The sequence below is a fragment of the Spinacia oleracea genome, chromosome 6 (genome assembly GCF_020520425.1).
Source record: "Spinacia oleracea cultivar Varoflay chromosome 6, BTI_SOV_V1, whole genome shotgun sequence".
NCBI lineage: Eukaryota > Viridiplantae > Streptophyta > Magnoliopsida > Caryophyllales > Amaranthaceae > Spinacia > Spinacia oleracea.
Genome location: NC_079492.1, coordinates 150365137 through 150377635, shown reverse-complemented (window position 1 = coordinate 150377635; position 12499 = coordinate 150365137). Strand labels below are relative to the sequence as shown.

The 12499-nt window shown below is 37.0% G+C and overlaps 2 protein-coding genes and 1 long non-coding RNA gene across 7 annotated transcripts; 2 read left to right on the top strand and 1 right to left on the bottom strand.

The window, feature by feature from the left end:
- The first annotated feature begins 218 nt into the window (after positions 1-218).
- LOC110801367 (UBP1-associated protein 2C-like) lies at positions 219-4665 on the top strand. Of its 3 annotated transcripts, none has more exons than XM_022006713.2 (2): positions 219-1569; positions 1795-2177. In XM_022006713.2, the coding sequence occupies exon 1, from the start codon at positions 384-386 to the stop codon at positions 1566-1568; it is 1185 nt and encodes a 394-aa protein (XP_021862405.2). In that variant the 5' UTR covers positions 219-383; the 3' UTR covers position 1569; positions 1795-2177. The 3 variants fall into 3 exon arrangements, with proteins under 3 accessions (XP_021862405.2, XP_056689362.1, XP_021862406.2); XM_056833384.1 differs by lacking the exon at positions 1795-2177 and adding an exon at positions 4450-4665 and having other exon boundaries at positions 227-1569; XM_022006714.2 differs by lacking the exon at positions 1795-2177 and adding an exon at positions 2288-4373 and having other exon boundaries at positions 227-1569.
- Positions 4666-7143: 2478 nt separating this feature from the next.
- On the bottom strand, positions 7144-11511 carry LOC110801352 (uncharacterized). The gene is made up of 5 exons (XM_022006703.2): positions 11377-11511; positions 10581-10642; positions 8409-10508; positions 8191-8281; positions 7144-7819 (listed from the first exon to the last, which is right to left on the bottom strand). Exons 1-5 carry the CDS (start codon positions 11459-11461, stop codon positions 7212-7214), a joined length of 2946 nt encoding a protein of 981 aa, XP_021862395.2. The 5' UTR covers positions 11462-11511; the 3' UTR covers positions 7144-7211.
- On the top strand, positions 7721-11834 carry LOC110801353 (uncharacterized). 3 transcript variants are annotated; one of them, XR_008924328.1, is made up of 3 exons: positions 7721-8295; positions 10439-11204; positions 11358-11834. It is a non-coding gene; the product is annotated as an uncharacterized lncRNA (long non-coding RNA). The 3 variants fall into 3 exon arrangements; XR_008924327.1 differs by lacking the exon at positions 7721-8295 and adding an exon at positions 9065-9199; XR_002536887.2 differs by lacking the exon at positions 7721-8295 and having other exon boundaries at positions 10371-11204.
- The last annotated feature ends 665 nt before the right edge of the window (positions 11835-12499 follow it).

Below are 12499 nucleotides of genomic sequence, written 5' to 3'. Positions count from 1 at the left end.
TAAATATATCAATGTCCATAATTCTCTATTTGTTTTTTGCCAACAAAATGCTCCAATTTTTTTCTTTAGGAGCAACAACATAAATCTATACAAATAGTACTATATTAAGTGTTTATTTTTTCAACTTAAAGTTCTATTTTCGAAAAAAAAATACTAAAAAAGAGATTTTTTTTTTTCTTCTTCTTATTGGGCTAGGTTATACTAAGGTCTACCAAATTTACACGACTACGGCGAGACGGCTACCGCGAAAGTTTTCCACCACTATTTATATCGCATCGTCTCCTTCTACTCCTCCTCAATTTCCCCCAATTGTCTCTTCCTAAACCCCCCTTTCTCTCTCCTCCGCCATAGCTAGGGTTTTTCCGACTCTTTCACCTCCTTCAATGGACGCTTCAAAGAAACGCAAAGCCGACGAGAACGGCAATTCCTTCCTTTCCGACGGAACCCTAACATCACCTTCAGATTTATCGCCACCGGCTCAAGCCCAAACCCTAACTCCCGACGACGCTCGCAAACTCATCGAACCTTTCACAATCGACCAACTCCGCACTCTCCTCCAAGACGCCGTAGTTCGCCACCCTGAAGTCCTCGTTTCAACGCGTGCTCTCGCCGATTCCGACGTTTCTCGGCGAAAACTATTTGTTCGAGGTCTTGGGCCTACCACTACGGATTCTCTTAAATCGTTGTTTACATCTTACGGAGAACTCGATGAAGCTGTTGTGATCTCTGATAAAACTACCGGGAAGTCGAAAGGGTATGGTTTCGTGACCTTTAAGCATGTGGATGGTGCGCTTTTAGCTCTGCGTCAGCCGAGTAAAAAGATTGATGGCCGGATGACGGTGACGCATTTAGCTTCCGCGGGCCGAGGGCCGAACAGTGAGGATCAAGCGACGAGGAAGATTTATGTGGGGAATGTACCGTATGAGATTTCTGCGGAGAGGTTGCTTGATTACTTTGCTGCGTTTGGGGAGGTTGAAGAAGGTCCTTTAGGGTTTGATAAGCAAGGTGGGAAAGCGAGAGGGTTTGCTTTTTTCGTGTACAAGACCGAGGAAGGTGCGAGGATGTCGCTGATGGAACCGATGAAGATGATTGATGGGCATCAAGTCATGTGTAAGTTGGCTGAAGATGGTAAGAAAGGGAAAATGGGTGGGCCAAACCCTGTCATGCCTGGGGAGATGGGTGGTGACAGGATGTCTGGTTCAATGAATCCACAGACTGGAAGCTATGGGAATTATGGGCCTGGTTATAATTCTGGTCCAGGAATGGGAATGGGGGCGGCTCAGGGTGGTGGTGGTGGTCCATATGGGTTGCATTCACAGTATCCTGGTTCAGGGGAGTATGCATCGTATCGGATGCCTCCACCACAAAGTTCTATGGGAATGCCACCCCCTTATCAAGAAGGTAGTGGTTATGGTCCTCCGTCGTCTGGTGGTGGCGGTGGTGGTTATGGTCCTCCTTCGTCTGGTGGTGGTGGTGGGTATATGGGCCAGAACCAACCTCCTTCACAGGGTCCTCCTCAAGGCCCCCCTGGTGGGATGTATCAGAGAATGCCACCATCTTATTACTGAGGTAGTATTTACGATTTTAATTGATGGATTTTTGTTTCTTGTTGCTGTTTTTTCATGCTAATTGCTTGTGCAGAGCTGTGATTTGCTTACTTGAAAATACGTTCTTGGTATTTTAGCTAAATGCTAATTGTTTATAGATTGTTTCTAGTTTTTCTTTCAATTAGTTTATGTTTCTTTTATTATTCTTGAAAGTTGAATTAAGTTGGCAATGTGATGTTTGGTTCAGGTATGTGAGAGCTCCTTGGGCGCAAATTGCTTAAATGGTTTTGGTGATTTCGTGATTGCTGACAAATGAATGTGTCGTTTGCTTGAATGGACTGCTGCCCATGTCTTGCTGCTACGTGACTTACTATGTAGTTTTTTTAGCTGCAAAGTGGTAGTTTTTGGTGTCTATGTTCTGCAAATATAGACTGTTTGTTATGTTCTCCATATAGACTGTTACTTTTCTTCCCTTTAGAAGACACATTTTTATATTACAAGGATTTGTAGGATGTTGGTTTATATGGAACTTATTTTGCTTGCGGCTTGCCTACGTGCTTTGTATTTTTTGTCGATTATTAATATGCTACTATTTACCATATGTAATGTAACCTTGTACTTCTTATTCCAGTTAGGTTTGTTTTGGTGTGTTCACCGTTTATGCTGATCCTTGCTATCAGATTTAAATTACTTGTTGATATAAAGTAATTTCTGTTTATAAGTTGGCTTCTTGTTGATAGGTGATGAATCTTTGCGCAATGGGTGTTTTTCTTAGGTTCCTGCTCAATCTCTTTTAACCGTGCTCTGTTTATGTATGATTGGTGTACCCCTTGTTTTTTTTAAAGGAAAGGGGGGTAAACATTTTACAATTTGCAATATGTCAGCTACCTGCAATTGTTCAGGTCTATTTTTCCCCTCACTTTTTCCATCTACAAGCTGCAATTCAAATACTGATACATGCATTTTATAACTATGTATTCATTCCACTTGGATGTGGAAAATATAACTTGTGTTTGTGAACTTCAAAGCATTACCACACCAACTTCGTAATGTAATAGTATTGGGCTACATATTCTTATACCATGCGATTATTTTAGACGCATTGATAGATTAAGAATTCTCAGTGTTCACAGTATGCACATATTACAGATGCCATTTGGTAGGATTATATATCAGCAATCTGTGAGGGAGACATGGAGTTGCTGGAATGTTTTTTTCCTACACCACTTTGTATCATAGAATTGTTGGTCAGTTATCTGTTGATGAAAACTACACTGTATAATGCCTTTCCCGTGCATAAAGAACATTGTTTCTGTGATTACTATTCCCTTCGCCCCTAAAATACTGCCTGTATACCGCAAATGGATGTCTCTATTTGTTTTTCCTATACCTTATTTGGTTTGCGTTCCTCACATGTCTTCGTTCACGCACTATTACTGTATTTAATGTAGGTAATAGACAAATCTATCTACCCACTTGCTTTTGAGTTTGCCCGAGTCCCAACAAGTGAATAAAAGCAATTAAGCAATTTTTTGAAGGGACAGAGGGGGTATTATGTTTGTTTGAGTTTCTATCAAGATATGGACACAAAGAAGAGTGTTTCATCTAGGTGAATATGGTGTGTTGTGGCTTAATGTGGCATAACATCTTGTAGTTGAACAACAGAAGTAGTAAATCTCAATTGCAGTATATAATGCTATGTCTACTTGTCTAGAGTGTGCATGGTAGGACAAAAATGGAGTGAGATAAAGTTTTGAGCAAGTAGCCAACTAGGCGACTAGAACCTTCTAATTTGCCTCTCCATAAGAGGTTTTCATTTGTGTGTATTTTTGTGGTTTCCCCCCTCGATTCCTCCCCTTTCTACTCATTTTTGTAAGGATTGGGAATTTGGAAGTTTGTTAATGGATATTGAAAATATTTATTTTTGTGACCTTAATTTTTGATTTTCTATCTAATTGTTTTGAAACTAGTATCTCTTGACAATGATAAGATGAAAATTTGAGCAAGTAGCCAACTAGGCAGCTAGAACTTTCTAATTTGCCTCCCCAGAAGAGGTTTTCTTTTGTGTGTATTTTTGTGGTTTCTCCCCTCGATCCCCCCCCTTTCTACTCATTTTTGTAAGGGTTGGGTATTTGGTGTGATGGAATTAGGAAGTTTGTGGATGGACATTGAAAATATTTACTTTTGTGACCTTAATTTTTGATTTCCTATCCAATTGATTGTAACCAGTACCTTTTGACATTGATAAGATGAAATTGCTTGTATCTAAAACACATTAGGCACTTGCTAAATGGTATGGCTGTATTTGATGGTTTTAAGGTGAAGAATTCTTGCAAGGTGATGTGTTAGTTAGGGTGGTTAATGGTTGTAGGGATAAACTTTCATAGGTTCAAAATTTGCACCTTTTTAGTATTTGCCTCTTTTAAGCATTCAAGGCTACCAACCAATGATACAGAATGTGTTCTATCAAAGAAGTTTTAGTCTTGCAAGTAAAAAACTAACTTGTAACCTCTTTTTCATATGCCCTTTGGTGTCTTTTTAGTATCCTTGCTTTTATTTTACAGATTTAGTAACTTAAAATCATTCCATGCATCTTCTGAAGAACCGTCTTCAACCATGTTGGACAAGTTTTACTTGTAACGTTTTCATTCTTATCATCCACCATCGTTCTTGCTCAAGAACTCGATCATATGTTTCGGACAAGTTTTTGTTACAAGTACAATTCTTTTTTTTGACGGGTATTGTTACGTGTAGCTCAGTTGGTTTGTTTTATATAGCTAAGCTGTGTTTTTTTTTTTTTTCCTTTGGAAGTCTGATTTCATTATTCCAACTCTAACATAACTATTTTTGCTCCTATACCAAGAGTCTCTGGTACTTTGTTGTTGTTGTTGTTGTTGTGCAGCTTTGCTAATTCCCCTGTATTGGTGTTCAAAGGACATGGAGATGCCAATTTTTTTTTTATTTTTTTTAGGTTTTGTCTGTGGTTTCAATCCAATATATTGTATATTTAATATTTGTAAATCAAACGTTGTTCCTATTTTAATTTTTGTACTCTAAATTTTTGTTTTGTATCACGGTACACTTTAGTAGCACTTACATAATTATTATATTACTAATATAGCCATTGCCTTCAAATTTTGTTCAATAACTCTGGATACATGTGCACATGGACGGACACTAAAGTGTTAAATGTGTTTAATGGAGAATATGTGAACATACAAAATCCTTAAACTGAGGCACAAAGTAAAGATTTTGGTCTTAGAGGATGTTTGGTGTAGCATTTTTCAAAGTGCTGGAAATGGAACCAATTTACTAATTCCATTACCTATTGTTTGGTTTGAGAGATACGTAACAAATAATGGTGACACTTAACATTACCATTTGTCCTTCTCATAAGTTTCCAATCCATTTCCTTTCCTAAATTCTTACCAAACATGCTCTTAATCTTTCTCAGTAGGTCTCTTGGTGTTGTGTGTCAGCGTGTGTGCTACCTTGACGTTGGTTAGTCATTAACTTATTAGTTACTAAGTGAACAATACATGATGATTTCTTGATCTAGTGGTTAAGACTGAGGGCCTGTGTCTAAGTTATTTCATTTGTAATTTATATTATCCTTATTACTCATTCAAAAAAAATAAAAATAAGTGAACAATGCGAAATCACTTTACTCTTTGTAGTATTTTTTTTTTTGACAAGATTCTTTGTAGTTTGTAAAAGGATTGAAGAGGAAAAGTGGCAAGGTTAAGCACAAAAGGCCTAATTTCCACCCAACTAGAAAGAGCGCGAAAATTCCACCAATTTCCCCCTATCTCTCTTCTGTTCCATAAGTCCATAACCAAACCGTTTCTTCCTCATAAACCCTAGCTGTAATGCCGAATTCAGGGGTTGCGTCCACAGTGTGTTGCGCTGGGTACTGGGAAGCTAGAAATCGGATGCGACAATCGTCGAGTTCTTATGAAGAAAGCAATGGTGAATCTTATTGTTGAGGTAGTGTTTTCTTTTCTTCATATTGATGAATCTTTACTAATTGCTTCTGCAAAGCTGTCAGTTTATGAATGCCAATAGTGATTACTTTGATAGGGAGTAATTGACTGGTTATGTGTTTTGTTATAGTAAGATTATGCTGGATTCATTATCTGAATTTTATGTTGTTTGTACTCTGTACCATAAAATTATAGTAAGATTATCTGGTTATTTGATTTGTTATAGTATGATTATGCTGGATTCATTATCTGATTCTGTTCGATAGAAGCCTTAATGATCACAGTCCTCAGTGTTCCTTATTACACTTAAAAACTCCCTGCATTGTCTTGATAGAACATAATATTGTATAGCCTTAAGCACAAGAAAAATGTATCGGACTGTGAACTTAAAACTACTTTTTAATGGTTGTTAATTGTACAAGATGTTATTGATCCCTTTTCCCTCGGTATCAGTTACTGTTTAACATGTATTGCCCTATGTTATCCGGACTTGGATACCCATATCGCACATAGGTACGTGTCCAAGTGTCCGACAACTATTTTTGTGAAAAAATTGCATGATTTTGGTCCCAAATGAAGTGTCCAAGTGCCCATATCCATGTCCGAGTGTTGAAAATCTGACATGGGTATTTGAGGTTGTTAGGAATAGTACGAGATAACCATCTAGACAAAGCACACACAATATAAATAACGTGGTAAACCCACGTCCCAACTTGTATTATTAATCAAAACCGTTATTAACAATACAATCAATCAACCTCACAAGTGTTTCTCTCAAACTACGCTCAAGCTCAGGATCTCAAACATATCAATCATAATGGTATATAAATCCCTATTTATATACCCCAACTTCCTAACCCTAGTCCTAGTATTAGGAAACACAATATTACTAGAATATTACAATTTAGGACAAAGCAATATACCGACAAATCTATCCCTAAAATACAACTCGTAAAATAGGAATACAATTACATAATATATCTCCTAAATAAATATCTAGTAATTTACCATAACTAAAACTCATTGTCATATTGGGTTTAATATTGACAGAGGTAAAATGAAGAGCCCGGGTAACAGAGGAATTGCCCAATGTGATGTATATGAAGGAAAAACAAGGCTACAACTGGTGTTGCTGTTGAAAGGAAAAGTTTTTCTTTCTAAACTTCACTAGTTGCATTCCTCATTGCTTCTTTCTCTAGGGCATAAGTATGTTTTATGGCATTTAGCATTTGTGCTTAAGGCTAATCAAAGAAGAACAAGAGTTTCATTTGTTACTGGAAGTACAAGCAGACATTATGCATTTCTAGTCCTGGAATATATTCTTGCCTTAAGCATGTTTTGAAGCCTACTCTTCTCTTTTGTGACTGTTGATCAATACGGAGTACATGAGTAGCTTACAAGTATTACTGAAGTCATGAAAGTGCAGCAAATATGGCATAGTTATCATCTTGTTTATAAACATCTTTTATATTAATTAGTATATTGCATTTCTTGATAACTTCTCGAGAATAAAGTAAAATGCTCGAAATGAAGGCTGAAAAGCCTCCCTAATCCCAGTATCAACTTATACTTGAAAATCGTAGTATATTTTTCTGAAGGGAATATGTACAAAATTGTTTACTAAAAGCAAGAAAGTAGACTCTTCTGTTATTTTATGTTCATAGATGCTGTACAAATCAATCTATAAGCAGTCATTTATCAACTCATTCACAAGTTCTTCAAGCATTAACTGCTCTATAGTACTTATTACCTCATCCATCTTGGTACATGGAAACATCAACTCATTCCAGCCAAGGTCCCACATGCAGTTCAAGTCAGGATGCTTGTTGAAAATATCATTCTCCAGAATTTTAAGTATACAGTTTGCATAATCATCATATTCACCCCTTCTGTTTCTGCCATAAGATCTCAGAGCCGCAAAGTCTTTATGCAGTTGCCTCACCAAATCATCTAGAGACCTGAATTTTGTGCAGGTTATGAATACATTGATGCTAGGATAAAAGAATATTTCTTGCCTTCCTTTTCTTTTAAGAAATTCATAGCTACAGTCTAGTATGATCTTGCTATCTTTCTCTTCACAAATTTGATCGCTTGCATAATTAAGAATGCTCATTGGAATGTTAAGCTTGAACAGAGCCTCTGCTGTACTTAGAAATAGGTGGCTCTTTATGAGTTTCTGCTTCAAGAAAAGCTCATCTTCTGTTAGTGGCTCTGCCTTTTCCATCTTCATAGGGTTCAGCTGCTTCTGTTGTTGACTACAGGAACTGTTTTTGCAATTCTCTTGGCCGTCTGCAGTAGCATGAGAAGAATTAGTATCTCTCTCTTTTTGGTAAAAGGACATATTTACATACACTATAATGTACAAAGTCTGTTGTTTTTTGATCAGATGGGAGGATAATAGTTGATGAGCATAACATTTGATAAGCTAGTTCGCTTCCCTATTTAAGCAATATTATTAATAGCTACTTCATGCAATTGAGGGGATATATTCATGTAATAATCAATTGCGAAAATGCATTTAGATATGAAATGAGTAAGTATTGGTTCAGACAATCAGAGTATAGTTTCCCCTAGTCTCTAGTAGTGTCCTTTTTTCTTGGGGAATTGGGGTCCCTTTATCTAGAATTGCACTTGAAGATTTTAGGCATTCACTTGATTACCTGTTGCTATTATTTGAAGTGTGGTTTTGTCTTCATCAGGTACCAGTTCCTGTTGATCATCATCAGTGACTATTGATATTGTATTCTCACCCTGAATTACACATGGTAAAGCACATGTTAGTTGAATGGTAGAAGTGACCTTCAAATTTATATCTAATACTCATGTAATCATATATACTTGTTAGCATTATTATGAGGTTTATGATGCCTGATCTTACCCCGTCACCTGCAGTTAGTTTAGTAGCTCCCTTCAGCCTATGTGAAGGTTTGACTCTGACTGTATGTTTTTTGTTGTCTGTTTGTTCAACAACAATGTTTTGTTGAGATTCCTCATAAATAGACGGCTGGCTTGTATCATGATTTCCTGGTTTGTTTTGCTTCAATCTGTATGATGTTGGTCTCTGAGGCCTCACTGCCCTTTCTGTTATCCTTGGAGTTGTGACCTTCTTTGTCATTTCTTCATCTTTCTTCATTATTACAGGCCTAATTTTGGGTTGTTTAATGTCACTTACCACCTTTCTGGCTGAATCATGCATATACTTTGCATCCATGTTTGAGTCAGATAGCGCATCTGTTGGGGGGCCACTTTGATTTGATCTTAAACTCACTGAGTACTTTGTTTTATTATCTGTGTTCGTGAAGTTGCCATCTATTACCGGATCTTCTTTTTGCCTGTTGCTCAATATAGCTTTTGAATCTGCTAATCCAACATCTTCTGTCTTCTTCACAGCATTTGGCTGTTTGATGGGGAGCTGTTTCTGCACAATCTTCAAATCTCTTGCTATTATTCTCGAATTCTGCAAATTTTCTGCATTTCCCTCCTTTTTCCTCAGCTTCGATTTTTTAGTCTCCATCTTCTGGCTTCTGTTTTCCGCTTTTAGCTTCTTTTCTTGAGGCTCATTGAACGTGTTTATCTGATGTAGTTGAATATCTTGGTTCTTCTCTAACTGAGGGATTAGAGCCTTTCTTGCTGCTATCTTTGGTGTTTCCCGGGCATTGTAGTTATCAGGTATATATGACTGCATTGTTTCTGCCATGACAATAGTTCTATTTTCCGGCGTTGCCATTCTTTGTAATGTTTCTGTGGCATCATCTGCAACTCCTTCTTGTTGCCTTTGTTTCATGCTTCTGACTTTTCTGCTGTCATTTTGGCTCCTACCATCCTTGTTTAGGTATAAAGTTTTACTTTGCAGTTCATTTATTTTGAAGATAGCTTCTTTTGACTCTTTTACATAATCTTTGGTTTTATGATTGTTGGTATATCTGTATGTTTCTTCTTGCAGTTCTGTGTGAGTCGCCAATATTGTTATTTTGCTGCTGTGAACTTTGTTCTGGTTAACTTGGATTTTGGCGTTTTTGGAGTATTCTGTCTTCACTTCAGCACTTTCAGAGCTTCTTTGAGCAGTATGAACTGAAACCAATGCTCTATTTCTATGCTGTGAAATTGAACTTTCTGTGGCAACCTTTTGGTTTATGTTCTGTGGAAGTTCCTCAAGTCCCATTAACTTTGCAATAACATTCGGAAGCCTTGCTGCATTCTGTTTCACTTTCAAGGAACTTGTTAGCTGAGATGTTTGAATTTCTGAACCACAGCTAGCAGAACGCCTATGACTACCTTCCGGTCTCAATGGTTTGTTTCTCTCGGGATTAGAATGTGGATCCTCCTCTAGGTACGGAATAGCTGTAACCCTTTGTTGTAAAGCTGGTTTAGTGTTCTTAGAACGTTTGTCAAATGAGAAAACAGGCCGTTCCACTTGCTGTTTTCTTTGCTTCTCCGAGCTAACAGTACTATCATCCTCACTATCTCCATTTTCATCAAGCAGTTTAAGTCGGCTTTGCCCTTTTTCTGATGCTTCCTGCAAACTCACAAGCATTCTGAGTGATTGTTCCAACTCCATTGCTCCTTTCCAAAGATCTTTACCAATCTCTATGGATCCTTCATCAATGTTAATGCCACCATTAGAGCACGCTCTAAGTATTTGGTTTAATTTCTGTGCTCCCTTTGCTATCTCATCAATGTGAAGATGCGTGAATTCGTTTGTTGTTGATTGCCATTGTATGTCTAGACTTTGTTGCATTGATCTTCTTGCTACTTGCTGTAACATGTTCGTCATTGCACTGTTGTTGCCTGCAATGTCTAGTTTTTTGAGTTTTCCTCTGTTATCGAAGGCATAGGATAGAGCCATAGATACGCCGGCTACCTGTCCTGAGTGATGGCCCCCACCATAAGGGACTAATTGATTAGCAGTTTGTACAGTTGCAGGAGGTTTCTGGTTATTGCTGCTGTTTCTGTATCTGCTTCCAATCTTAGGACCAACCTGCAGTAATCAAAAATCAAAATTGCTGTTGTTGCATGCAGAGTCTTTAGGTATTTTACAAGAAAAACTTACTGGCTCGAGTGTCTTTGTTCCCCTGGATCCTTTTATGTTTTGCCTCGAATTCCCGTGCATATCTGTTCACTCCAGATCAATGAAACATCAACCATAGTTTATTAAAAGGTTACTCCGGTTTCTGGTGTTAGAATGGTTTGGTCTAGCTGCTAAGAACAAGTGTACAACTATACTACTTCCTCCATTCCTTAAATATCGCATCATCTTGTTTTTATACTATTCACACTACGACTTTGACCATTTTTAGTGATTCATGCATAAGTAAAATTGTAATCATGTGGGTCATGTTAGATTCGTGTCGATATATATTTTCTAAATATCATTTTTTAGTAATTTTTGCTTATACATGATTAGAGATAGTTAGAGTCAAAGTAATATGTTGGTGGAGTAAAAGTCAACCATGGTGCAATATTAAGGAAGAAAGAAGTATTATTTTCTGTTCCTTGCTTTTGTTTTTTCTTCTTGAACGTTAAACATTTTAATATTCTATACTTGCCTACTTCATTTTTGTCCAACACTTCTTTAATTTTGGCTTAAAACATCAGGAAAAGAATCAAAATTTGGCTACTTGTTATACAAAGTTGCCAGAGTTTCGCCATACAGGACCGTGACATCATAATTCAGGTAGGTTTCTAGACTTCTACCTCAGAATGTTTTTTCATACACACTATTACTTGCTATATTCCGTTAATATAAGTATGCAATTATCGTTTTAACATTAACAAAGTCACCCTTAAATCAGCAGCTTAAAAGATGTACTGTTTCATCAAACTGCAGGAAAGAAAGTTAAATTTACCTGAGTTCTGAGCAGTGGCCATCCTCTGCTTCCTAAGCCGTAAATCATGCAGCAGTTTCTGCGCGAAATCTGGTTTTGTTGCCATCTTTTTTTTTATTTCTTGTGAAGAATTGTTTTCTGAGATTGGACAAAGGAGTTACCCGATTTCTGAGTTTGGCTTATGTATAGATTATGTTATAATATGGTTGAACTGGTGTTTTCATTGTGTTGGGTAAGGTGGGAGGGGTTTGTCAGAAGGAACACAGATGAGAAATCTTTACTTTTTATGGAGTGTAAAAGAATTGATGTTAACATCATCCTTTGTTTGTGTCATTCTTGTAAATTTGGGTATAGTGTTCTCTGTTGTTGGTGTTGGTGTTGGTGCTGAACTTGCATTGCAATTCAAGCAATGTTTCAGGTTCTGTATGGACTTCTGTTATAAGCTGTCAGTTATTTAGTAGGTTGTGATGCTCTTTTCATTCCCTTTGTTTTTGGTGCAAATGTATTACTTTTGTAGTTATGACTTATGAGATGTATATACTCCTTTAATCCGGAAATAGCCATGTTATGATTTTATGAAATAACTTTTACCGTTTATATCCCCAGTTTTGCCCTGTTTCTGTTTCTCATTAGCGGCGGAGACAAGGATGGGCGGCCGACCACTCAGTTTTGTTAAAAAAAACGTTTTAACCTTATATTTTTTATAAAGTAAATAAATATGGACAAAATAACTGTTTTACTAACATGTCGACACCCCAATTCAAAATCCTGGCTTTCGCCATTGTTTCTCATGCTCATAAGCGGTTCAGAAACTTGGCTAAACGGTACCATAATATAATTATCCTCCATACTAGTTTTAGTGTTTTATTTATTGATTTATATCATTTTATTATTTTTTTGGGTGCACAAGTCCATGAAAATATTGGGCTGTTGAGTAATTTTTTTAAATTCAACTTGTATCTACAAAATATTTTGTTCGATAGCATATTAGTTTGTTTTTTAAAAAAAGAAGCTGTGTAGTATATTTAGTGTGCGGAATTTTATGTGCATGATTATAAATATTAATAATCTTATAAGAGGTTACGTAGTGTGACAGTGTCTAGCTCGCTAATTCAGATTGGATTGACCCGAAAGAGATACCGAT

Bases quoted from the DNA above. Each gene is read 5' to 3' on its own strand.
- LOC110801352 (XM_022006703.2), bottom strand. From the start codon at position 11,461: ATGGCAACAAAACCAGATTTCGCGCAGAAACTGCTGCATGATTTACGG. The intron at 10,509-10,580 runs GTAAGTTTTTCT...TGATTACTGCAG, and splicing joins GAACAAAGACACTCGAGCCA to GTTGGTCCTAAGATTGGAAG. The intron at 8,282-8,408 runs GTAAGATCAGGC...TGTGTAATTCAG, and splicing joins AACTAACTGCAGGTGACGGG to GGTGAGAATACAATATCAAT.
- LOC110801367 (XM_056833384.1), top strand. From the start codon at position 384: ATGGACGCTTCAAAGAAACGCAAAGCCGACGAGAACGGCAATTCCTTC.